The 26,500-nt window shown below is 49.4% G+C and overlaps 1 protein-coding gene across 1 annotated transcript in view; it reads right to left on the bottom strand.

Annotated features, from left to right (window-relative positions):
* Positions 1 to 4,030: 4,030 nt before the first annotated feature.
* MATN3 (matrilin 3) overlaps positions 4,031 to 26,500 on the bottom strand; it is a 301,459-nt gene continuing 278,989 nt past the window's right edge. The window contains exon 5 of the mRNA XM_069605007.1: positions 4,031 to 4,744. Within this exon, the coding sequence (XP_069461108.1) occupies positions 4,687 to 4,744 (58 nt within the window). The 3' untranslated portion in view covers positions 4,031 to 4,686. The remainder of the gene's footprint in view (positions 4,745 to 26,500) is intronic.

The raw sequence follows: 26,500 nt of genomic DNA, 5'->3' as shown, positions 1-26,500 counted from the left end.
GGAGGTCTGAGAACCACGGTTGCCTCGGCCAGTATGATGTCACTAGAATCACCCGGCAATTGTATCTGCGTATCCACTGTATTGTTTTCCGTATGAGGGGAAATGGGGGGAAAGCATAGAGGAACATGTCCGTCCATGGGAAGGAGAACGCCTCCCCCACCAATCCCTCTTGGGGCCATCTGCTTGAAAATTGCTCGCATTTCTTGTTGTCTTTGGTCGCGAAGGCGTCCAGAGGGGGGTGACCCCATTTCTCGAACACTTTCCTCAAGTGACCCGTGTCCACTTCCCACTCGTGTATCTGGGCCATGCTTCTGCTGAGGGAGTCGGCTTGGCCGTTCCTCACTCCTGGAAGGTGATGAGCCACGAGGGAAATTTCGTGTTTCGATGCCCAATGCCATGTTTTCTGTGCTTCTATGGAAAGAGTCCTCGATCGTGTCCCTCCTTGTTTCCTCAGATAAAACATGGCTGTTGTATTGTTGGTCAGTATTCGCACTCGCAAACTCTTGATGTGTGGTAGGAAGGCCTTCAAAGCCCATCGTACCGCTCTGAGTTCCAGTACGTTTATGTGTAGGAGTGACTCCGTTGGAGACCAGCGACCTTGCGTTTGGAGAGCACCCATGTGCGCTCCCCATCCGGTTAGGGACGCATCGGTAACTATGGTGCTCTGAAACTCCGGCTCCTGTAGGGGCACACCGTTGCTCAGATTGTGGGAACTCTGCCACCACTGGAGGGTCCGACGTAGCTTGTCGTCGTCGACGGTTATCCTGTCCGACCACGATCCCTGAGCCTGTGTCCATCGGTCCGCGAGGAATTCTTGGACTGGCCTCATGAATAGTCGACAGTTTCTCACCAGATGGATGCAGGATGCCATGGCCCCCAGGACCGAAACATACTTTCTCACTGAGATCCTGGTGTTCCGCCGTAGCCGGGCCGCTTGTTGAATGAGTCTTGAGGTCCTGTCGAGGGAAGGTTTCACCAGCCCTAACTGAGTCTCGAACTGTGCCCCCAAGAATACCAGCGTTCTCGATGGCCGCAGAGAGGATTTCTCGAAGTTTATGGCGAATCCTAGTCGTTGTAGAAGCTGCCTGGTGGCTTGCAGACTTGTGTTGGTCGACGATGGGGAGGACCCCCTTACCAGCCAGTCGTCGAGGTATGGGTATACATGGTGGCTTTGCTTCCTTAGCCAGGCAGCCACTGGAGCCAGGCATTTTGTGAACGTTCTGGGGGAGGTCTTGTGCCCGAAAGGAAGAACCGTGAATTGGTAGTGAGTTCGCCCTATTACAAAACGTAGGAATTTCCTGTGTTTCCGACACATTGGAATATGGAAATACGCGTCCTGTAAATCCAGGGACGCCAGGAAATCTCCCTTTTGAACTGCGCGGATCACTTCCTGCAGAGTGAGCATCTTGAATTTTAGGCTCTTTAAGGACTTGTTGAGATCGCGTAAGTCTAGAATGGGACGCCATTTGCCGTTCGGCTTTTTTACGACTAAGTATCTTGAGTAGACTCCTTGACCTCTCTGTGATGTTGGAACTAATTCTATCACGCCCTTCGCTAACATGAGTGTAACCTCTTGTTGCAGTACCTTCATATGGGACTGAGCGGTGAACGCAGGTGGAATTTGCGGAGGGTTGTGTTTGAATTGCAGAGAGTGTCCATTTCTTATGGTGTCTAACACCCATTGGTCCGTCGTTATCCTTTCCCATTCGTCGACATATGCTGAGACTCTTCCCCCCAGAACGGCGCCTGGTATGTCACTGCTGATCTTTATTTTGCTTGTCTCTCGACGACGATGGGTATGATGGTCGTTTTCTGGAAGACTGGAAGTTTCGTCGACGGTTGGCCGATTGTGAGGCACGTCGGTATTCCTGGGAGGGGTAAGCCGATCTGGCAAAGGATCTGTCTCCAGAAGAGAATCTCGAATTACCTGAAGCCCCTCTAAAGGGACGAAAAGACTTGTAACTTCTGCCACTCTGGAGGGCACCCAATGAACGTGCCGTGTCCGAATCTTCTTTCATCCCTTTTAGGGCCTCGTCCACCTTCTTGCCGAAAAGAAGGTCTCCCTCAAAGGGCATATCTAAGACCTTGTATTGCACCTCTGGCCTGAAGTAGGTACACTTAAGCCATGACTGTCGACGCAATACCACCCCATTGTTGACTTGCTTGAAGCCTGACTCAGCGAAATCCACCGCGATGTTTATTGCGTGATTTGAGGCTTCCTCACCCACTCGGACCAGTAGCATCGCCGCCTTCCTCTGTTCTTCTGGAAGATGATCAAGCAGCGGAGCTAATCTGTGCCACATCTCCCTTTCGTATCTGGCCACAATTGCCAGAGAGTTTGCGGCCTTTACTGTGGTCGCTCCCACGGAGAGCACTTTCTTGCCAAAGGCATCTTGGCGTCTCGCCTCGTTCTCAGGAGGAGTCGTGCACTTGTGCTGTGCCTTTGCCTTCGTCGCTGCTGTCCCCGACACCACCGAGTCCGGTGTTGGTTGGGAGGATAAACACTTGGGGGTAGACTCTGGAGCCTTAAACTTTTTTTTTTCTAGGCGTCCTTTCACTGCTGGTTCTGAGAATGGGTGTCTCATTGTCTGCAACCCCTCTTTCCATACATGGTCCAGTATTGGTATCAAGAACACCGACCTCCTTCTCTTGCCCATGTGGTCGAACAAAAAACAATCCTTTTTCTGTTCTTCTTGGGACAGACCAAATTCTTTGCATGCCTTCTCCATCATAGAATGGAATGACGCGATGTCGTCCGGAGGGGACGGGTGAGCTGGGCTTCTGGGGTTTTCCAACTCCGCCTCTGACTCCCAGGTAGGATCCCTGGAGGGGGATATTGAGATATCCGATATGGCCCCCCTGTCGGACTCCGAATCTGGCAGCTCACCTTCCTCCTGTGCCAGTGTTGAGATTGGCGTGCGTGGGTGCGTCGGTTGACGGGACGGGCCCGGCTCGTCGACGAGTGACTGTGGCAGGCTTGCCTGGGGTAGTCGCTGGTCCAACGACTGCAACAAGGACTGAAGCGTGGACAGAATATCCAACGACAAAACCGATTGAGGATTGAGGAGAGGGGCAGATACCGGTGTAACGGAGGCCCTCGTCGACGACTTGTCAGCCGCTCGTAGCCCTAGGTCTGCTGGGCCAGCAACTCTCTCGTTCTCGTCCTCCGAGGACAGCAACATAGCTTGTTCTTGTAGCAAAGGCTCCGGGGGGTTCGGGTCAAAGACTTCAGGCCTCCAGGCCTCCTGTAGGATCCCCGTCGACGAGGCCCTCGTCGACGCCATTGTCGACGGGACGGTGGATGCCCCCTGTGCAAGTGGTAGGGAGGCGGTCGATGACTGGACCGCCGTCGACGACGAAGACTTCTCCACACTGTGCCCGCTTTTACTCGACTCTCGACTCGTGGTCGATCTGTGATGATCGCCAGAGGAGGATTTCCTTTCCTTCTCATGCTTTTTTGATGAGGATGATTTCTTTGCCGAGGAGTCTCTAGTGGAGTGACTTCCAGACGACTATTTTTCCGACGGTCTAGATTTCTTCGACAGCGGTTCCGACGAGGCCGCTCGGCGCGATGTTTTCGCCGACTGTGTGGAGCCCACCTCCGAGGGGGGTTATGCCCCCGCTCCATCATTCAGCCATGCCACCAGGCGTCGGTTCCGGTCTTTGAGGGTTTCTTGAGAAAACCCCTTGCATATGTCGCAGGTATCCGCCGAATGGTGAGGGTGGAGGCAATATATGCAGTCCATATGTCCGTCCCCCTCGTAAACCTTTTTTAAGCCGCATGTCGCGCATGGACGGAACAGCGCTTTACCTGACACAGAGGACATTATTACTCGAAATCCAATGACGCAACCTAGTACAAAACAGTAGGACAACACGAGGAGATCCCACAACTTTGGAGACGGTTGAAATCTGAAGGGGAGCCGCGGGGGCGGGCCTCTTATACTAGCACAGCCTGCGGAGCATGCGTAGGCGGGTCCTAGAAGGACGTAGATAGGACACAAAAGTGTTGAAAGTTTTCCTTTGAAAAAGGCTATATATGTGTACCGAGGGGTCCCAGTCTGACGACGGGAATATTCTAAGCATGTGAATCCATGAAAGATCCAATGCTGGAGAAACAATGTATTACAAAAATGTAAACAAAAATATACAAAGGCTGTTTTTTTAAATGTAACAATTCATACAATTGAGGCTAGTTTACCTTCCTTAAATCAGGAAAACTGAACTACCCTGGTTACCATCTGCCACCCCACACACCCACTTATCCAAACCCCCTACCAGCAATAAGCACACACTTTGCTCCTCAGTGCCCCATAGTATCTTGAGAATTTCTTGTTCAAACCACAATTATGCTGTTAGTTATAATAATGTTTTTTGCTGTATAAAAATTAGTCGTATATTTTACACACTTTTGTTTACCTTTCAAACAGACTTACAATTTGCAATACAGAAGTATGTGAAAACAGTGAGCCTGTGATCAGGTGAGTCTATGGATGGCATCCTGAGGGTAGCTGTTCACACAGCAGCATGCTTCACATTCCGTTTCTGATTTATTACAGGCTGTGGATTTGTTTGCAGCTTCAGTTAGTTAGACTAGAGCAATGATGACACATTCCTCTTGAAATGGAGTTGACAACATTCAACAAGAAACCGGATTTGTTCTTTGGTGAAGCCACATCTTCTGTTCTAGAAACGGCTCTGTCTCCGTTCATAAACTTGTAGCTTGCTCGTCATGTCATCTAGTGGTTGAGGGTTAAGGACAGTAATATTGTTTTAATTGACACATTTCTGCAACTCTCATGTGTTTCCACTTGTGTTTTGCCTATGTCGACATTATTCCTTTACCCTGCTGCTTTTCAGAAACAGTTGGTTGATTCTCAAGGTGAGCATGTAACTGCATTGTGCAGTGCAATGGCCTAATGCTGATTGGTCCATTCGCTGTCTGCTTCAAATCATTGCACAAAGGGAGGGACTTCAGTATGCAGCTGCAAGCCTAAACGGCAAACTAAAAGCGCCCCTGAAACACTTTGTCACACCAGTCCCATAAGCAAGACTTCCAGGAAGCGTGTTTGTCGGATTTCTCTTTATCAGTGTATTTTAGAAAAAAAATGTAAAACGTTATTTCTCTATAAGTACTGACATGTAGGGTAGTTCAGGCCTGAATAACTTCCAGAAATCTGACCAGTTGACATGAACAGGTGGGTATGAGCAGGAAAGAAAAGAACATATAAGACACAATCAAACTGTGTCTAGTAGTTCTGCTCCCTCCTGTCCACCAGGTCAGGACCTCTTACACTCTCTCCCCATTACCTCTGATGTGATAAAAGTGAAGTGTATGTGTGTGTTTAGGAGTTGTTCTTTCCCCTGCCACGTGGCAGTGGGAGTATCTCACACCTACCCTCATGTGCATCATCAGACTACATATCAGGCTACAAAATCTAAGGTTTCCATCCAAAATGTTCAACACAATGCCATGTAGGCTTCACAGCACACAGGTGATTGTGGCCTCGGGCATCTTTTATTTCTCAGAAATGTACAGCTGTGAGGAAACAGGACACCCAACAGTTATTTTAAGTAGTTCATCATTTCTTTTAGTCAAACCCCTGTCCCTTCAGACAATGGGAGATGGGGACACATAATGCATGTGACACCCAGGGCTTTATTAAGTCGTCAGCCGGCATCAAAGCATCTATTCCTAGGGGTCACAAAAATACTGTTCCCAGATATTATATTTTTACATTGGAAACAAATTATTAGTGATAGGTGATTTCTGAAATGCACACTGCGCTACTGCATCCGAATAACAGAAGAATCAACCATCAGACATACTTTGAAAGGAGCACTCCTTTATGTTATTAATTGTATTGTATGTTAGCCATATGGTATCTATTATAGTCAACATGTACCAATAAATAAACATCCACTGCTTATTTCTGGTGGTACCTAGAGAGGCAACCAAAGGGGATGGGTATCTCCCCAAGCCAGAGAATGATGGGCCCAGGGAAGTATGGGGAGAATCCCCTGGTCACTCTCACTGGACCCCCATCCCAAGTCAAGGGGCCAATCATAGGAGGACTGATAGATCACCCTCCACTTTGAGAAGTGCTGCTGCCTTAAGAGTCGGTCCTTAATGGGACTCTGGATCAGGGAAGTTAGGGGTACACTTTCCCCACAGGGTCCCCATGACACTTGCTCAGGGCACTTGAACAGCCTGCAGAGGTATACACTTGGGGAACATAGACCATCTGGGAGAATGTAAATCAGGCTGTTCCCTAAGGCATAGTATTTGCGATTCCACTTAAACTCGGGACTCTATAGATATTGTCAATTTTAGGGAAGTGAGAAACGAGGGTACCATACACCTGCAGTGGCAATTACTGTATGCCCGGCTCCACTTGTGCATGTACATGAAACCCTTATAACTCTATAGCATGAGAGGGACATACATTGGGCTGGGAGCTTGACAGTCAACTAGTCGTCCACTGCACAAGGTCTCCATTTTCGCACAACCCAGAGCAGATGGGTTGCCCTAGGGAGTCAACCCTGGGGGTAGCATGACAACCAGAGTGCAGACCGCCAACGAGAAGGGACCATCCTTCCCCACGCTCTACATCAGCTATGGGTGGGGGCTACCAGCCAATCTCTACACCAGCTGCCAGAAGCAACTTGTCTGAGTTCCCTTAAACTAGAGAGACACTGGAAGGCTGGGCCAGGGCGAGGCAGACAGATGGATAACCACCTAAGGTGAGGAACAAGCCAATTCCAAGCCCTCCGGGTTGTAAGCCATGCCAGAGGATGGAGCCCGACAGGCAGACCCCACCCCAGCTAACACATCTAAATACCCTTTCACCAAAGCGAGGCTTGAAAGAAGACAACAGCACAATAAAAATACAATTTTAGGATGTTAGTGGGGAAGTTTGGAGAGAGCAGAAGGTAGCTTTGAACTGGAGACTGCACAGAAGAGAGATGAGCCAATTTGAAGCTGGGTGGAGATGACTGAGGGGTGTTTAAAGCCCAGAAGACTAGAAAAGAGATCCACAGACTGGTCCTTATTGATCCCTGAAGGTTCAGCAGAGGAGCTGAAGCAAGAGCCTAATAGCTTAGAGTTTGGGACTGGAGCAGGGAACCCAAGAGCCTGAGAAAACTATAAGGAAAAGAGGCCAATGGTTTGACAGGGGCGGCTAAGGAGAGGGACCCTAGTGTACATTTGAGTGGAGTTTGAGGAGCAAAGACGTTGCCCGGAGGGGTGAAGACCATGAGTGTGATAGTTGTATAGAGTGAGGCTTGCAAAGGAATGAAAAAAGCAGTGAAGGTGAGGCCAGGCCCAAAGTTGTGAAGAAGGCAAGGGTGATGAGATGAGATGTGGTGACACAAGGAGGGGGCCTTAGATAGGAGGGATAGACCGTATGTGGACTTTATTTTATTTTTTATCAAATCAAAGAGCACTTTTAAGAACAACAGAATAACCACAGATCTGTATAACTGACAAATATATCTGTGATAACAGATTGTGCCTGAATTTATTTTTATAACACTGTAAATTGGGTTTATACAACAAAACACCATGAACATAGGCATTCAACTGAAAGTTACGGCAGTAATAACAGAGGTAGCAGGGTCAGGGGGGTACATTGGATATATCAGAAAAATAAAAACGGATGGCAGTTCCAGATACATCTGGTGTCCGGGGGGGGGGGTGGGGGAGAGGAGAGAGGGGGTGGAGGAAGAGACATTTCTCAGTACACATCTAACCATTTCCCTATATCTTCTCGAATTTCCGGGGGTAGCCTCTCGTGTTGTAGATGCAGTGTTCCATAGATGCGCACCTGCTCACTTCATTGATCCATTCATTGATCAGGCAAATTGACTCTGCCGAACCCCAAGTTGCGGCGATCAGCCGTTTCCCTGCTCCCAATGCCACCACTAGGAACGATTTTTCATATTTGGTGAGGTCTACCTCTCCTCAGATCCCCAGGAGTGTCATTTTGGGGTCCTTTGGAATTGGTGATCCTATTATGTTGGAAATCTTAGTGTTGCATTTGTCCCAGAATGTAACGCTCACCTGGTTCCCCCGGAGGCGCAGGTCTTGATCTGGCGAGGATACTGTCTTCAGTGTTAGGCGCAGGGTTCGTTTTGCTCCCGGACTGGGCCCCCTTCCCACCGACAGTTTAAGCTGAAGAGTGAGATGTCTGCAAGGGTAAACCAAGGTATTAGTGTTTGGAAGGTTCGGAAAGTTCCTAGCCCCTCTCGCCCTTTCTTTCCCCGTGGAACTGGGTTGATATTGCGCTTACCTTATATAGGTAAATGCCGGGCTCTCCATCCTGCGTCTTGTGCAGGGGCGCTGGATCCAGTTGCTTCACTGGATGCGAGCTCTGCCTCTTGATAGAAGAGGATTTGCTGAGAGCGAAGACGCCGTTAATGCACGAGCGTGCCTTGTAAGTATTAAAGTTCCTTTTGCATTGTTCTCTTCTCTTTCAAAAGTCTTAAGTCTGTAAAGTCTATGTCTTTCCCTTTTTAGATGCTGTGACGATGAAGATTATCCTTCTAATGGCACGTAAGTAGAAAGACTGCACTAGCGCTGGAGAATGCTCCGTAATGTCTCTTTTGTCTTTGCAGGTGCTGAGGTGCAGCGCGAACAGATTGAAAGCGAACATAACACAGGTAAGCAGTCTTGTAACTAAGCGTTACTAACCGATGTATCTTGCCTTGCAGGTGCCGGAATGCAGCGCGAGCTGAGTTGGAACGGGCGTAACACAGGTAAGCAGAACTTGTAGTTGAATATTACTGACCGATGTTCTCTCTCTTTGCAGATGTCGGATGCCGGAAGAGAAAGGCAGAGAAAGGCGCCTTGGATGCTGCAGTTGGATTAGGTAGGTAGATTCACTGCCTTTACTTTAGCCTAACCTGTGCCTTTGTTTTGCAGGAGCTGCAGAAGACTGAAGAAGACTGAAGATTGGATTCCAGCAGGTTATTTCGTGTTCACAAATCTGGAGCTGGAGGTTTCCTGGAGCTGACACAGTGAGCGTCCTGCTGCAGATGCAGAATAACGCGAAGCACGTGAAACCAATCGGGTGTGGTTTAAATAGCCTTCTGTAGTGCTTAGGCATCTCCTTCCACGGCCCCACCCAGGTAAGAAAAGAGTTCCAGATTTCTAGAAGAGTTCCTGTGTTCTGCTTCCAGGGAGTGGCTCCTGCTCCACCCAGACAGAAAAAGTAGTTCCAGGCAGAGAAGGATCAGGAGACCAGTTAGCTGGTAAGTAAGCAGCATGGTCTGCTACAGGTAGGTCCACCAAGCACTCTTATCTAATATGAGCCCGGCGCTTCCTGTGCCGGGACCAGTCACCATCATGTGCCTGGCGCCACTGGCGCCAGGACAAGGTCCAGAGGGTCCCTATAGGGACTGGCTGGTTCCTGGGATCAGAGTCATGGGCCTGCTTCCAAGGTCGTGGGGCAAGTCCTGACCCCTTGGAAGCAGGGATCATGACAGCACCCCCCCTCAAGGCCCCTCCCAAGGTTGACTTCTCCGGAGGTCTTGGTTTGTTAGGAAATGTCCGATGAAATTTCTTGATTAGTCGGGGTGCGTGTACATGTTCTGTTGATTTGGAGATCTTGGAATCCAGGATATTTTTGATTTCAAACTCAAGTTCTCCGTCAACTAGGATAGGTTCAGGAGATTTAGTCAATCGGGTTTCTGGTTGAACAGGTTTTAGTAGTGAAACATGGAAGACTGGGTGCATTTTCATGCGATGGGGTAAATCCAACTTGACCGCTACTGGATTTATTATGGCAGTAATAGAGTAGGGTCCCAGGTATCTTGGGTTAAAGGTGCGTGGTCCCTTTAGGGGTAAATATTTGGTGGATAACCAGACTTGATCTCCTATTTGGTATTGAGGGGCTTCCTTTCGATGTTGATCTGCTCCTTTCTTGTATTGTTCCTTGGCCCTTTGAAGGTGGGTAGTAGCTTCCTTGAAGGCTTGGGTGATGGTTGAATGTAGGTGGTCAACTGCTGGTGTTCCAAGATCCTGAGGTGGATCCAGGTTAGAGGTTCGAGGATGATTACCATACAAAAGAAAAAACGGGGTCTTTCCGGTTCCAGAGTGGACTGAGTTATTGTAAGCGTACTCGGCTATCCAAAGGATGTCCTTCCAAGTTCCTCCTGTCTGTTGCAGCATGCAGCGTAGGTACTGTTCCAAAGTCTGATTGGTCCTTTCGGTCTGACCATCGGTTTGTGGGTGGTGACTGGTGGAAAGCCTCACATCAATTTGAGCTAACCGACAGCAACTCCGCCAGAAGTGGGAGATGAATTGACTTCCTCTGTCTGAGATTAAAACTGAAGGAAAGCCGTGCAACCGAACGATGTTTTCAAGAAATTCTCGAGCCAGGATTGCTGCTGACGGTAACCCCTTTAGTGGGATGAAATGTGCCATTTTTGAAAATAAGTCTACGATTACCAGGATTGTATTGTATCCGGAACAGGGAGGTAAGTCGGTGATAAAGTCCATGGAAAGGGTATGCCAGGGATGAGGTGGGATTTCAAGTGGTTGTAAGAGGCCTGCCGGTTTCTCCTTAGGACTCTTGTTCTGGGCGCACACTCCACAGGACATGACAAAGTTTCTGATGTCTTTTCTCCAAGATGGCCACCAAAAGTGACGGTTGACCTTTTCCGAGGTCTTGGCCATACCCGGGTGTCCTTCCATTAAGGAGTCGTGATAACAAGAGATGACTTGATTTTGTAAGCTGGTACAGGGTAGATAAAATCGTTCCTTGAAGTATAATAAGTCGTTCTTTACTGTGAAGTCTTCCCCCTGAAGCTGCCATTTTTGTATGTCGTTGGAGTTACAAGTTGTTTAACCTGGGTTTCAATTTCTTCAAAGGATTGCATGCTGATCAAACCCAGGATTCTTTGTTCAGGAATAATAGGTACGAGCTCAGGGTTAACCATGTGTTCCTCTACTCCGATTCGAGAGAGGGCATCCGCTTTACCATTCTTATTGCCTGGTCGGTAGGTGATTATAAAATCAAATTCGGCAAAAAATAATGCCCAGCAAAGTTTTCTGGAGGATTGAGCTTTGGCTGATTTAAGATACTGTAGATTACGATGGTCAGTAATGACAGTGACTGTGTGTCGGGCTCCTAAGAGATAATGCCGCCAGGCCTTAAAGGCGGACTTAATAGCCAACAGTTCCTTATCGGTAATGGTGTAATTGATTTCTGGGGCTGATAATTTGCGAGACCAAAACGCCACGGGGTGCAACTGGTTGGTTTCTGGATCTCTTTGTGAAAGCACTGCTCCCATAGCAAGGCTGGAGGCATCGGTCTCGACGATGTAAGGTAGTTCCGGGCGGGGATGTTTTAAAATCGGGGCGGAGGTAAATTTAGTCTTTAGCTCCTGAAAGGCTTGTTCTGCCTCGGTAGACCATTCAAAACGTTTGTTTTTTCTGAGGAGAGCTGTAATGGGTTGGACTACCCGAGAAAAGTCTGGAATAAACCTGCGATAGAAGTTGGCGAAGCCCAACATACTTTGAACCCCTTTTACAGATGATGGTGAGGGCCACTTGATTATTGCATCTACTTTCCTCGAGTCCATATGAACTCCGTTAGGTGACAAAATAAATCCCAGAAATTCGACCTCAGTAACATGAAAGACGCACTTCTCTAATTTTGCAAAAAGTTTGTGTTTGCGGAGCCTCTCCAGTACTGCGGTTACATGTTTTCGGTGTTCTGCCTCGGAGGACGAATAAACCAGAATGTCGTCAATGTATACAACTACACACACATCAATGAGTTCACGGAGCACGTCATTCATAAAGAACTGGAATGCGGCCGGTGCGTTACACAACCCGAAGGGCATCACTTGATACTCGAACAGTCCATACTTGGTACGAAAGGCCGTCTTCCATTCATCGCCCTCCTTTATTCGCACCAAATGGTAGGCTCCTCTGAGGTCTAACTTAGTATATATGCAGGCGTTTTTGACTTGGTCAAGTAGTTCTGGGATCAATGGCAATGGATACCTGTTCTTAATTGTAATCTGGTTCAGGGAACGGTAGTCTATACACGTTCTTAAGTCTCCCTCCTTTTTTGGCACGAAGAACAGAGCTGAGGAGGCCGGGGACTTCGAAGGACGGATGAATCCGTTAGCCAGGTACTGGTCCAAATATTGCCTTAGGTGGAGATTTTCAGGTTCAGTAAGGGCATAAATCCGACTGCACGGAGGAGTGGATCCGGGAATCAGGTCTATCTGACAGTCGTATGATCTGTGGGGAGGCAAAGAATTAGCTTGGTCTTTCCGAAAGACATCTTGGAATTCCTGGTATTCAGGAGGCAGTTGCGGACTCTCAGAAACAGTTGCAGCTAGTTTGGTGGAGAGCTGAGGGTAGCAGGTAGAAGCGCATTCTGGAAACCGGATTGTCTTTGCTCGCCAATCAATTTGAGGATTGTGTTTCTCCAACCAAGGAACTCCCAAGATGACTTGAAACTGAGGGGCCTTGATCACATCAAACACGATCTTCTCTTGATGCCCATCTTGGCTTACTAACGTAACTTCCATGGTGGTGTGAGTTACGGGTCCGGAAGCTATTTCCGTCCCATCCACGGTGGTAATGACGTCTTTCACCGTCTTTGGACAAAGAGATAGATTCATCCTGGCGGCCAGCTCACAGTCCAAGTAATTCCCGATTGCGCCACTATCAATGTATGCTTTAATGGCATGCATACGATTAGGTTGTTCAGGACTCACAAGGACCATGGGCATGATGAAATGCGAGGTCAAAGAACTGGTTTTAACGCTCGGCAAGCGGACCTCTACACTTGCCGGGCGAGGTCGTTTCCCGGCTCAGAATTCTCGGTACCTTTATCAGACGCCCCTACTATCTTCTTCTTGGGCTTCACTGGACAATCTCGAAGAAAGTGCCCTGAGTTTCCGCAATAGAGGCATAATTGCAGTTGTCTCCTCCTTTCCCTCTCCTTTTGGGTTAAAGGTCCTTTTACACCCCCTATTTGCATGGGTTCCACGGAATCAGTTCCTTTCGTAGAACTTTGTGGCCTTGAAAAAGGTCGCGTTTCAAATCTGGATCGATCGGCTTTCCGATTCTGTAGTCGATGATCCAATTGCACTACCAGATCGATATATTCGGAACAGTCTTGTGGAGGATTTACCACTTGAGCCAGAACGTCTTTTAATTCCCCACGCAGACCTCTGTAAAACAGTGTGATCCTCTTATCCTCCGGCCATCCGGTTTCCACCACTAGTCTGTTAAATGATGCAATATAAGTGAGAAGATCTTGATTGCCCTGTCGTAGTGAAAGAAGTTAATTGTCCAAGGCCTGTCCCTGATAGTGCCTTGCGAACAGTTTCTCCATACTGGCTTGAAAGTCCTGGAAGTTATGGAGAATGGGGTCATCTTGAGACACTAAAGGAACAGACCAATCTGCGGCACTGCCACTGAGATAAGAGAGCACGAAGGCCACTTTAGCCTGGTCCGTTGGAAAAGCGGCGGGTCTGCACAAAAAGTGCAAGCGACATTGATTGAAGAACACAGCAAACCTTTTTGAATCACCTGAAAAGCGTTCGGGCGGAGCCAAAGGTATATTTCCTGGTAGATTGATTTGTATCGGATTCGAGGAAGCTGGAGGAGCGTGGCCCCCACTTGGGGTTGGTAGAGGAGTTTGTCCAGCTTGGGCTTGCAGCAATTGTCTAGCCAAATCGTCTGTTCGCTCTTTGGAGACCACTAACTCCCTCCTTAGGGCATTTGTTTCCTGACGTGCAGCGTGTACTTCCGCCCTCAACTCCCCGAGTAATTGGGCCAACTGGTCTGTGTCTGAGGTTTCCATTGCGCCTGGGCGGGAATTTTGTGGTAAGGCTTCGCGTTCTGTAACGCTCACCTGGTTCCCCCGGAGGCGCAGGTCTTGATCTGGCGAGGATACTGTCTTCAGTGTTAGGCGCAGGGTTCGTTTTGCTCCTGGACTGGGCCCCCTTCCCACCGACAGTTTAAGCTGAAGAGTGAGATGTCTGCAAGGGTAAACCAAGGTATTAGTGTTTGGAAGGTTCGGAAAGTTCCTAGCCCCTCTCGCCCTTTCTTTCCACGTGCAACTGGGTTGATATTGCGCTTACCTTATATAGGTAAATGCCGGGCTCTCCATCCTGCGTCTTGTGCAGGGGCGCTGGATCCAGTTGCTTCACTGGATGCGAGCTCTGCCTCTTGATAGCAGAGGATTTGCTGAGAGCGAAGACGCCGTTAATGCACGAGCGTGCCTTGTAAGTATTAAAGTTCCTTTTGCATTGTTCTCTTCTCTTTCAAAAGTCTTAAGTCTGTAATGTCTATGTCTTTCCCTTTTTAGATGCTGTGACGATGAAGATTATCCTTCTAATGGCACGTAAGTAGAAAGACTGCACTAGCGCTGGAGAATGCTCCGTAATGTCTCTTTTGTCTTTGCAGGTGCTGAGGTGCAGCGCGAACAGATTGAAAGCGAACATAACACAGGTAAGCAGTCTTGTAACTAAGCGTTACTAACCGATGTATCTTGCCTTGCAGGTGCCGGAATGCAGCGCGAGCTGAGTTGGAACGGGCGTAACACAGGTAAGCAGAACTTGTAGTTGAATATTACTGACCGATGTTCTCTCTCTTTGCAGATGTCGGATGCCGGAAGAGAAAGGCAGAGAAAGGCGCCTTGGATGCTGCCGTTGGATTAGGTAAGTAGATTCACTGCCTTTACTTTAGCCTAACCTGTGCCTTTGTTTTGCAGGAGCTGCAGAAGACTGAAGAAGACTGAAGATTGGATTCCAGCAGGTTATTTCGTGTTCACAAGATCTGGAGCTGGAGGTTTCCTGGAGCTGACACGGTGAGCGTCCTGCTGCAGATGCAGAATAACGCGAAGCACGTGAAACCAATCGGGTGTGGTTTAAATAGCCTTCTGTAGTGCTTAGGCATCTCCTTCCACGGCCCCACCCAGGTAAGAAAAGAGTTCCAGATTTCTAGAAGAGTTCCTGTGTTCTGCTTCCAGGGAGTGGCTCCTGCTCCACCCAGACAGAAAAAGTAGTTCCAGGCAGAGAAGGATCAGGAGACCAGTTAGCTGGTAAGTAAGCAGCATGGTCTGCTACAGGTAGGTCCACCAAGCACTCTTATCTAATATGAGCCCGGCGCTTCCTGTGCCGGGACCAGTCACCATCATGAGCCTGGCGCCACTGGCGCCAGGACAAGGTCCAGAGGGTCCCTATAGGGACTGGCTGGTTCCTGGGATCAGAGTCATGGGCCTGCTTCCAAGGTCGTGGGGCAAGTCCTGACCCCTTGGAAGCAGGGATCATGACACAGAAGGATTGTAACACGTTGCAGGCCCAGATCATATGGAAGAAGGTGCCCGTTCCCTGTTTACATCGGAGACAAGTCTCATCCCCTGTCCCTCCCCATTTGGCAAGGGCTGTCCGAGGATAATAGGAGCGGTGGAGTATTCTGAGTTGTATCAGCCTCAGTTTAGCCTCAATACCTATCTCTCGGGGGAACATCAGTGCATCTACCCAGTCCTCCGGTTCCAGTTCACCCAGGTCCCTTTCCCACTTCTCTTTCAATTTAGTAAGCTACTTAGTTCCGAAAGAGTTAAGGGCCTGGTAAAGCGTGGGTGTGACTTTGGAGGTGATACGTTGCGGGAGAATGTTTGTCTCCAGGGGTGATCAAGGCGGTATAGTAGTTATATCCGGGAACTGGGTGTATATGGCATGTGCAAGTAGTGCATGCCTAAACCGGTCCATAGGCGTCAGGCCAAATTTGTCGTTCAGGGTTTCAAACTCTAGTAGGCGTCCCTCTTGGATCACGTGTGCCAGTGTGCATATCCCTCGCTTTTCCCAGTTCTCGAAACAGCCCATTCTATGCAGTTCTTGGAGGTGCGCATTGTACCATAAGGGTTGGGCTAATGTTGGTTTTGCTCCCCAGCCAATATGTTTGTGTGCTTCCCTCTACGTATGGCGGGTCTGAAGTGACATTCTTGGTATTTTCGATACTCGTCCGTTGTCAACGTATAGGGCCTGGAGGGGTGGTACGGGGTGCATAGCCGCTGTCTCGATGCAAATATGTGGTAGTGTGGTATCACTGTGTAGCCATTTGTTTACCACCCCCGTCTGTGCCGTAAAATAGTATGTGCAAATACATGGTAGTCCAATGCCTCCCTCCCATACTGAGCGTTGCAGTGTTGTGAGAGCAATTCTGGGTTGTCCTCCCCGCCCCCAAGCAATGTGTGTAAGTTCTTGTCTATTAATACAAAGGTTTCGTGGGGGATGGGGAGTGGAGCATTTTTTTTAGGACGTACAAGAGTCTCGGGAGTGTCATCATCTTGAACAGCGCTGCCCTGCCCATTAATGATAATGGGAGCGATTGCCAATGGGAAACCTCCTTACTAAATCTGTCTAGTACAGGTTGTAGGTTAAGCTGAAGGAACCTATCCAGAGTTGGGCCAATACGTATGCCCAGATATGTGAAGTCTCAAATGGAGACGTGGTAGGGGCAAGTCTCGGGGATCGTGGCGTCACCTCCCTGAATCGGGAAGTATACGGTTTTTTGGTTGTTCACCTTTAGGCCGGCGAAATTTTGTTATTCCTTATGAGTATGGGACACAATTGGGCAGGAGCTCACAGGGTTGCTAAGGTATATGAGGAGGTTGTCTGCATATAGTGAGAGTCGATCCTCTCCTCCGCCTGGCTAGGTGAATCCAGACCAGTTTTTATCCATTCGAAGCTTAATTGCTAGTGGCTCAATAGCTAATAAGAATAGGAGGGAGGAGAAAGGGCAGCCCTGCCTGGCTCCACAGCCCAGTGGAAACAATCTGGAAGACCTGCCGTTCACTCTCAAAGTTGCTTCTGGGGATGCGTAGAGAAGTTCAACCCAGGAGATGAAGCCCTGCCCGAAGTTCATCCGACCCATGATCTCCCACAGGGTCTCCCACCCGACCGAGTCAAATGCTTTTTCCAAATCGACCTCTAGTAGGGCTAGTGGGCACGGTATCTCCGGGGCCCTGTCGAGAGCAAGTTGGTTCATGCGGGTGGACTTGTTGGGCATGAACCCACACTGGTCTGGGTGAACGAGGGATTCAATCACCCCGAGCAGTCTATTAGTCAGTAACCGTGCAAGGATTTTAGCCTCTGCGTTGATCAGCGAGATGGGCAAATAAGAGGCACAGTCTTCTGGGGGCTTCCCGGGTTTAGGAATGACCACTATGAACGTTCTTCTGAGGTCAAGGGGGAGTAAACCCTGTTCTTTGCTCCGGAGAAACATGCAGTGCATGTGCTCTGTTAATGCGTTGCAGAGGCGTTTCCAGGTTTTCACTGGGAAACCGTTAGGCCCCGGGGTCTTTCCGGTTTGAAGCTGTGCTAGCGCATCCTGCACTTAATTTTCTGTGATTTCAGTGTCTAAGAGCTCTGCCTGCTGTGTGGAGAGTCTCGGGACCTCTATCTGGTCAAGAAAGTTGGAGTGAGCGGGTGTGGGACTCACTACGGGTGGGAAATAGAGTTTTCGTAGTAGGTGGCAAAGGCCTCCACTATGTCGGAGTCTGCTGTCAATAGCTCCCCATCGGGCAATCGGATGGTCCGCACATGCCCCTTACTTTGTTCGCGTCTCTCCAGCAAGGCCATGGTCTTGCTTGCTTTATCCCCGCTCTCGTAGATTTGGCTCCGGACCAGCCACTGAGCGGTCCGGGCGTTGTCTAGGGCTATGTTGCTGAGGGCCTCTTGTGCCGTTATCAAGGCCTCTTGTGAGACCCTGGTTCCCTACGCAAGGAATTGTTCCTCACTCTCTGACACTCGTCTTTCAGCATCCACAATCTTCTGGGTGTGCTGCTTACAGTGGGCTGACACCAAGGAGATGGCTTCCCCATGAAGGACTTTTTTGTACACCTCCCATACCGAAATCGGGCAGTCCATGGAGCCTTTGTTTATTTCGAAGTATTCCGCTGTCTTTTTCTCTAGTCCCTCAGCAATCCTAGGTAACCCCAGGTAGTACGTATTCAGACGCCAGGTTGTGCCTGGTCGGTGGCGTGCACTCGTCAGGGTTATAAGCAGAAGGGAGTGATCCGAGATACCCCTCACCAAAAATTCAGCGGATATGAGCCTATGGGACATGTTGCGGGGGATGAAAGCATAGTCAATTCTCGAGAATGTCTTATGTGCATTGGAATAAAACGATAACCCGGTGTCAGTATCGTGTAGTGTTCTCCAAGTGGCAGCCAATCCCAGTGTTTCGGCAAAAGTGTATAGAGCAGTCGGGGTACGCCGAATCCCGGGTCCCCTGTGTGATCTATCAACAGTGACCACCATGACTTCATTAAAATCCCCCCCTAGGGCCCACAGGTATGCTTGTTCCTCTAGCAGTATGTTCTGTAGTTCACCAAGGAGCTCCTTCGTGAGTGTGGGGGGAGCGTAAGCGGAAATGAGGCCCCATCGTTCTCCCCATATGTCACAGAGTACCACTATGAATCGGCCATAGGGGTCAGTACGCACTTTCCTGACCTGCAGCGGCACTCGTTTGTGGATGAGTACCATCGTGCCCCTGGCGCCTCTTGAGAACCCAGCCTGGTATGTGTGAGGGTAGTTGGACCTTTTAAAGAAGCCACTGCCGTTTCCGATCAAAAGGGTTTCTGTAAGGAGGGCTGTATATGGTGAGTATCGATTGAGGTATTGGAGCACTAGTCTGCGTTTGACACAGGAACCAAGGCCATTGATGTTCCAGGTCAATAGGGACAGTTTATCAGCGTGTGCAGCGTTTGGAAATATCAGAAATGATCATATGTCTTAGTGGCCCCCAGACTCGTGTATATGTCGCCTCCCATCCCCTGTCCCGGTGCCCTCTGCACATTGGTCCAGCCGCTGCCAAGTGGGTATGTGATATAAGCTCTGAGTGTTTGGAGGCTGCCATGGAACTGCGTAACTTAAACCAGGCCATTTTGGGTGCCCCAATCCCAACGGATGAAGTGTCTGCACTTCCTGTGCCAACAACAACAGATATCTTGCCTTCTTGTTCTGTAATTATTGGTAGCCAACACCCATGAACTTCCCCCACCCTGTACTTCACCCCAACTGGAAGCACCTGTCGCCCAAACATATAACCATAAACAATAAGAACTTATTCGGGGTAGCCCGGGCTGAAGCGGCAAATTCACCACGTGGGAAGCGGCGGCCGCAGTGTCAGACCCATTGGGAAGTTATGTTGCAGCCCAGTCAGCACGGTGTGGGAGCTTCACCCGTTTTCTGTAGTTCTCTCGTCGAGGTGCAGTGCCATTTCAGATTCCGGGCCAGTGGGGGTTGAGCGGGGTGAGGGCTGTTTGGACCTAGGTTTCTATCCAGGTGGTCCAGGAGGCGATCGACAGAGGCCAGGCCCGTTAAGAATTTGAGTTTCAAGCCATTCCCATGCCTCTTTGGGAGTGTAAAACAGGTGGGTAGTACTCCCATGATGGACTTTGAGTAGTGAAGGGAAAAAAAAGCATTTTGGATTGAAACGGATTGGAGCCTTTTCTTCACGGAGTCGAAGGACTGGTGGGCCTTCTGGACCTCCTTAGTGTAGTCCGGATAGAACCCAACGCGGTATCCGTTGTATGTGACTGGGCCTGAGGCATGGGCCATCTGGAGGATAGCGTCCCGTTCCTGGAAGTTTAAAAGGTATGCACTAATTGTCCTTGGTGGGGCTCCGGGGGTGGGCCGCCCGGTGGTCACTCTGTGCACCCGCTCAATGGAGAAAAACGTAGACAGTTTTTTGGGAGCAAAAATATGAGCCAGCCAGTCTTCTAGGAAAAGTTCAACGGTGGGGCCTTCCCCCTTCACCGGGATCCCAAGAATCCTTCGGTTATTGCATCGCGCCCTTCCTTCAATGTCCTCTGCGCGGTATTCGAGTTGGTCAACTTTCTTGGAGATTTCTGCCAGTTGTTGCTCCAATTGGCGAACTGTATCTTCCGTGTCCGATATCCTTTGTTCAGACTCCCCGACTCTGGACGACAGATTGTGAAGGTCTTAGCGGAGGAAGGACACCTCAGAGAACAGCCCTCCGATCTTCAGTTCTAGAGACGTCCTTGAGTCGCCAATCGCCTTCATGACGTCAGTGAGTGAAATGGGAGAGTCTTCAGTTTCTTCCCTGGGCTCTCCACCAACCAGGGTTTGCGTTGTGAGTTGGGGAAGGGCCCCTACTGTGAAAAGGTCAATTTTGCTCTGCAGGGCCTGTCTTTTGACCTTATCTTTACTCATGGAGCTGCTGCGCGATCTCAGTGAAGCGCTGGGTCCGAATAAGTCGTTTCAGTCCCCTGGTGAGACTCAGCGTCGAGAACTATGCGTGTGTCCAGATTCTGTGATGCTGACATATGCTGGGAGCAGTGGGACCGATTGGTCCTGTGGTCGCTCAGGTAGCAGTAAGGCGTCCCCCGGCTGCACAAAAGTAGGTCACTCCCCCCCAGCCTGTCAGCAGCTCAGAACTGAGCGTCATGCTCAGTGTAGTTGGGTGCGGTTCACAGCGTCAGAAGATGACTACTGGTGTGACTGCATGCGGGTGGTGGCCGCAGCAGTATGGTCAAAGTCTTGGAGGAGATGTCCGAGATGCGAGTGATGGATGGGCCTTCTCCGAGGTGGTCAATCCCCAGGCATCCTAGGTCCAGCAGGTTAAGTGGAGATGTCAAAGAGAGGAGAGGGTATCTTGTGGGTTGTTAGCTCCCGGGGTTTGCTCTGTAGGGATTTGGGGGTTCCTTGACAGCACCTAGTTGTCGCTGGACAGGTCGTGGGATGGTTTGGGCGGCTGGCAGCGTACCACTGGGTAGAAGGCGGGCCACCAGTCACACAGGAGCCAGTGTCTGAATAAGTGTAGTCGCACCAGGGGCCAGGGAAATGCTGGTGGGTGCGTGTGCGGACCCTTCTCCGGTCCAAGGGGTTTATTTTGGGGGGTCCCCCCAGTCCTTGACCAAGGTGCAGAGCAGTTGATGCAGGTGCCATCAGTATTAGTAGGGGGGGCGCTCTACCGCCGTCACCCTGCCTTGGAGGGTATTGACCGGAGGTCCGATTCACATGCGCAGGGAGCACTTATGGGGCATCTCACCTTGATCTGGTGGTGTGTGCGGTGGGAGATCGCGCGGATCAGCAGTAGCCACTGGTCACTGTGGCCGATGTCAGATCCATCGTGGGAGCTGGGGGGAGCACGTCCGTTCGGGCAGGAGGAAGGGATTACAGGCGGTGTCTAGATGCCTCCACTTCCCGCAGCTAATCCCACCGCAGCGGTGCACTCTCCGCCTTCCACTCCAGTCTCAAACTTGAGGCCCTGCAGGCTTTGGTGGCTTGAGGGTGGGCAGGTAGCTTGACCCTTCACTGCCTGCCAAGATGGCTTCCGTCACTCTGCCGATGGTCCTCAGCCCGTATTACACTTTTTGAGCACTGATTCGCCGCAGGATTGCAGCGGGTGGTACTCGGACGGTACTGCCATGTATCGTCTAAGTTTTTTGACTGGATAAATGCCTTGGGGGAAGGATAAAGCAACACTCCCCCGCCTCCTAACCCGAGCGTGCTTGTATTCATGAACCATATATAAGCATTTAGACTGCCTCAGGATTTGCATGCAGGATAAAGTGACTGTGACATCTGTGATTGTATTGGCGTCCGAGGGAAGTTTCTGGACATAATGTTTCCTTTCCCATATGATGGGAGCCTCACTTGGTTGAGAAGCCTCATACAATTTTAAAAGAGGAAGGGTTGGATATCGGAGTAGGGATGTCTGTAAATATGGGCTTGAATGCCCACTGCCCGATACACGTATATTGGATAGGCACCCTATGCTCACCACAGCAGTCTACATCTGTCTGTGGTGGCTATTCGGTTGTTTTTTCAAATATATGATTTTGTTTTAAAATGGGTCAAGAGGTTGCTACTGGTAGTTTTAGGAGAACAAGGGGATACACACAGGTCAGTGCCCTTGTGTAGAGACTGCTCAACTGAGTTTTTGCATTTGTGAAAGTCAGTACTATTTTCCTGTCTTACCTATTGTTCTATCCAGTGATACACATATTAGAACATTTATTGGAGGAATGTTAATGTTCAGAACCAGTTATGGCTCTATTTATCATTGCCATATTTATTTGCCTACCTATTGCAATATTTATAGGTATTTCTGTGTTTGGCGGGGTATTGGTATATCTAGCTAAACTCCTATATGCATATTTATTGATTTCTAGTTGGGGGATTCAGACTAGCTTGTTTATGTAACCCAGGACCGGAAGAAAGGGGTAGCTTTGTGCTCTCAGCGTGACCCTTGTTTAAAGTACAGAAAGTACGCAAAATGGGGTTTCAATCATTTCTGGGAATGTTTTCATTGTACACTAGTTCTAGTCAGATTATTGTACACTGATCTAGGGCTCTCTCTGTCTTACTCTGTCTGTGTATCTGCATGGGCCTGAGCCACGTTGTAAGGTAAGCATATGATACCGCTGCCTCAGACATTGGCTTCAAAGTTGCAAAATGACATTTTGTGGCTGTTTTATTATGCGTTTTATACATTTTTTATTTGATTTGGATTTATAGTATGTATTGGTTTTAATATTTTACATTTAAGAATACATGACATATTTTAACGCATTACTGTAGTATGATATTTAACTTGAACATCATTTTATTTTATTTAATATTTAATTGTGTATGAGTAGTGGAGAATTAAATGTGGTGGTTAGGCATATATTTATTTTGGATTCAAGTAAGTTGTGTACTTTGTGTTTAATGTTTGTATGCGTAATCTATAGTAGGTAAGATACTAAGTAATTTTAATGACTGTGTGGATACTTACAGTGTATTGTTTTGGTTTTAATTTTGTTTCTTTTTTTGGAGTGTGTATACTTTTTTAAATATTTAAATGTAATTGCCTTTCTGTCTATTCAGTTTTTGTGTGATTTTTAATATTGTATTTATTAAGATGAGTTAAGGTAACCATTATGTTTAATCTTTTGGTAATGTAATTTAATGTTTGTATAGACACTATATCGCTTCGAAACCTTAAGAAATGTACTTCAAATGTTTGTAGATTTATTTTTTTAAACTTTGTTTATTTTTTGTATTGATATGATTGATGAGTATTTCAACCTTTGAACATATAATGTAGTCACATGTTAATCCATTACAAGAAGTAAAAAACAATAGAATAACACAAATATTCTAATACACAATTTACAAGTAATAGTGGTAAAAGAAAATAAAAGATTAAAAAAAAAGATAAAAGCCATCAGAACCAATTAAAATGCATTAATATACAAAATACAAGCTCAAAATATTGAGCTTGATGCCATTTCAGTATGTCACTAGGTTATTTCCAATTGTAGTGATTCCCAAAAATGAATTTCAGCAATGATTATGATATACGTGCCCCTTGAAAAACACTATGCCATAACATGTCCGACACAAGTTATAAATTGACACTTTTCGAACAAATGTTGTAGGAAGTATCTCCTCTTATATAGTAGAGTCAGGCATATAGTAAGGAGATGCTTTAATGTCTCTGGTTCTAAAGTGTTTTTGCAAAATCTACACATCTTTTGGGCTTTTGAAGCCTTTGTTCTTCTGCCCACCACATCTCGTGGGGGCTACAAATTAAGCCTGAAACGTAGGAACATAGTCCTATATTTAAGGCCTTGCCACTCTAGAATGTTTGATACTGCATGAATTGTTGGGTGATCAACATCCAATCACATAGCCACAGTCTCTTTTTTGCACGATCTGGGTTGGCTATCAGCAAAGCTATCGAGATATCTGCTGCAAGCATAATATCAGAAATGTGTTTCTTCCAACTCAAGGGGTAATTCATAGAATTCTGCGCACAAGTGGCGCACGCGGCTGGCGCACAGTGTGCGCGTGCGACTTTCTGCGCCAGCCGCGTGCACTAAAATCCATTTCCGCGCACAGCGTATTCATGGATTTTAACATCCAAAACCAGCCGTGGTGCAGAGTGGCGCAGCGACCCTGCAGCAGCGCCAGTTACGCCCCCAACCCCTCCCTGTGCGCCATGTACAGCGCACAAATCCCGTACATGGCGCACAGGCTCACAACCACGAAAACGCCTGTAAAACTCCCAGCGCACCCCTCTGAATAGACGTACCCCGCTGCGTGGGCAGTCTCACACGCGATTGGGCCAGTGCGAGCGGGGTACGTGGATAACTGGGGTGCGCAGGAAGTTTCACACGCGATTGGCCCTGTGTGTGCGGGCTACGTGGATTACTGGGGTGCGCGGGAAGTTTCACACGCGATTGGCCCTGTGCGTGAGGGGTACTTGGATTTGGGGGTGCGCGGGAAGTTTTACAAGTGGCAGGCCGTGTGCGTGTGGGCTATGTGGATTACTGGGGTGCGTGGGAAGTTTCACACGCGATTGGGCGTGTGCGAGCAGGGTACGTGGATTACTGGGGTGCACGGGAAGTTTCACACGCGATTGGCCCTGTGCGTGCAGCGTACGTGGATTTGGGGGGTGCGTGGGAAGTTTCACACGTGATTGGCCCTGTGCGTGCGGGCTACGTGGATTACTGGGGTGCGCGGGAAGTTTCACACGCGATTGGCCCTGTGAGAGCGGGGTACGTGGATTACTGGGGTGCACGGGAAGTTTCACACGCGATTGGCCCTGTGCGTGCAGGCTACGTAGATTACTGGGGTGCGCGGGAAGTTTCACACACGGCAGGCCCTGTGCGTTCAGGCTACATGGATAACTGGGGTGCGTGGGAAGTTTCACACGTGATTGGCCCTGTGTGTGCGGGCTACGTGGATAACTGGGGTGCGCGGGAAGTTTCACACGCAATTGGCCCTGTGCGTGCGGGGTACGTGGATTTGGGGGTTGCGCGGGAAGTTTCACACGTGGCAGGCCCTGTGCGTGTGGGCTACGTGGATAACTGGGGAGTGCGGGAAGTTTCACACGCGATTGGGCCTGTGCGAGCGGGATACGTGTATAACGCGGTACGGGGAAGCTCCACACGTGCTTTCGCTGTCAGAGCGGGGTACGTGTATCCAGGGGGGTGCGCGGGGAGTCCCACACGTCAGTTGGCAGTGTGGGTTCTCACAGGTGTGCCCTCTACCTCCTCCACGGAATCTGCAGGCAACCCACACCACAGGGGACTACCCAGCACCCCTAGTCATGTCCCGCAGGCAGTCCATCCACCATGGGCATGCCCCCAGCCAGGGCACATGTCACCTTGCACTGGTGATCACCAACTCATGTCCCCCAGCACCCCCACCCCCCAGCAGTGAGGGTCACCTGCCAGCAGGCCCCCACTCATGTCCCCCAGAACCCCCACCACCCATCAGTGAGGGGCACCTGCCAGCAGGCCCCGACTCATGTCCCCCTGCACCCCTACCCCCCAGCAGTGAGGGTCACCTGCCAGCAGGCCCCCACTCATGTCCCCCAGCACCCCCACCCCCCAGCAGTGAGGGGCACCTGCCAGCAGGCCCCCACTCATGTCCCACCCATGTCCCCCAGCACCCCCACCCCCCAGCAGTGAGGGTCACCTGCCAGCAGGCCCCCACTCATGTCTCCCTGCACCCCCACCCCCCAGCAGTGAGGGGCACCTGTCAGCAGGCCCCCACTCATGTCCCCCAGGACCACACTGTAACGCTCACCTGATTCTCGCAGAGGCGCCGGTCTTGACTGGGCGACTACCGTATCTTCAAAGGTGATGTGTAGCACCCGGTTGGCTCTTTGGGCTGGACCTCTGTGCACTGTATGCCTGACGTGTAGAGTAAGATGTCTGCAGATAGAAAATATGGGGTTAATGAACTGGGGTTATTGGGGTGTCCCTATCTCTTTCCTCTTCTCCTCTCCTGTAGACCCCCAAAGGTTAACGCTCTCACCTTAGGTAAGTGAATGCCGAGCTCTCCATCTGCCTCGGGGCAGGGTGCTGTAACCAGTTTCTTCACTGGATAGGTAGCGCAGGCCTCTTGACTTCAGAGGACTGCTGTCCGTCGTTTACTGCACGAACGGTAAGTTTCGAGTCATTCAAATGTCTTTAAAGTCTTTAGTAATGATGTCTCTTGTTTTGCAGGGTTCCGGCGATGGCGGATGACGGGCTGAAGTGAGTTGAAGATGGAGCCCGTGTGATGAATAGAAGCGCCTGGAAGCATGTAAGTAAGCGCTTGTTGCCTGCTTCACTATGCGCTCTAACTGTCTTTTTATTTTGCAGGTACGAGTTCGGAGCGGCTGCAGGGTGCCGGAATACCCACTGGATTAGATGTGGAAAGGAGTAATGGCACGTGAGTATTAAAGTTCCCCAATGTCTTTAAACGCACCTTGTTTTGTCTTTCAGATGCGGGATGCAGCGCCGAAGGCCTCCGGAGCGTGCGAAGAGTTGGTAAACTTTTGTCTTTCAGATGCCGGAATGCAGTGTGAAGACCTCCGGAGCGCACGAAGAGTAGGTAAGCCTTTGCCTTTCAGATGCCGGAATGCTAACCTGTTCTTTCTTGTCTTTATAGGTGTTGCTGAAGACTGGATTCAGGATGGTAAGCCTTTGCCTTTCAGATGCCGGAATGCTAACCT

The sequence above is a fragment of the Ambystoma mexicanum genome, chromosome 4p, assembly GCF_040938575.1.
Source record: "Ambystoma mexicanum isolate Mex_15411 chromosome 4p, UKY_AmexF1_1, whole genome shotgun sequence".
Taxonomy (NCBI): domain Eukaryota; kingdom Metazoa; phylum Chordata; class Amphibia; order Caudata; family Ambystomatidae; genus Ambystoma; species Ambystoma mexicanum.
Note: the sequence above shows the minus strand (reverse complement) of the source record. Positions and strands in the feature narration are given on the sequence as shown.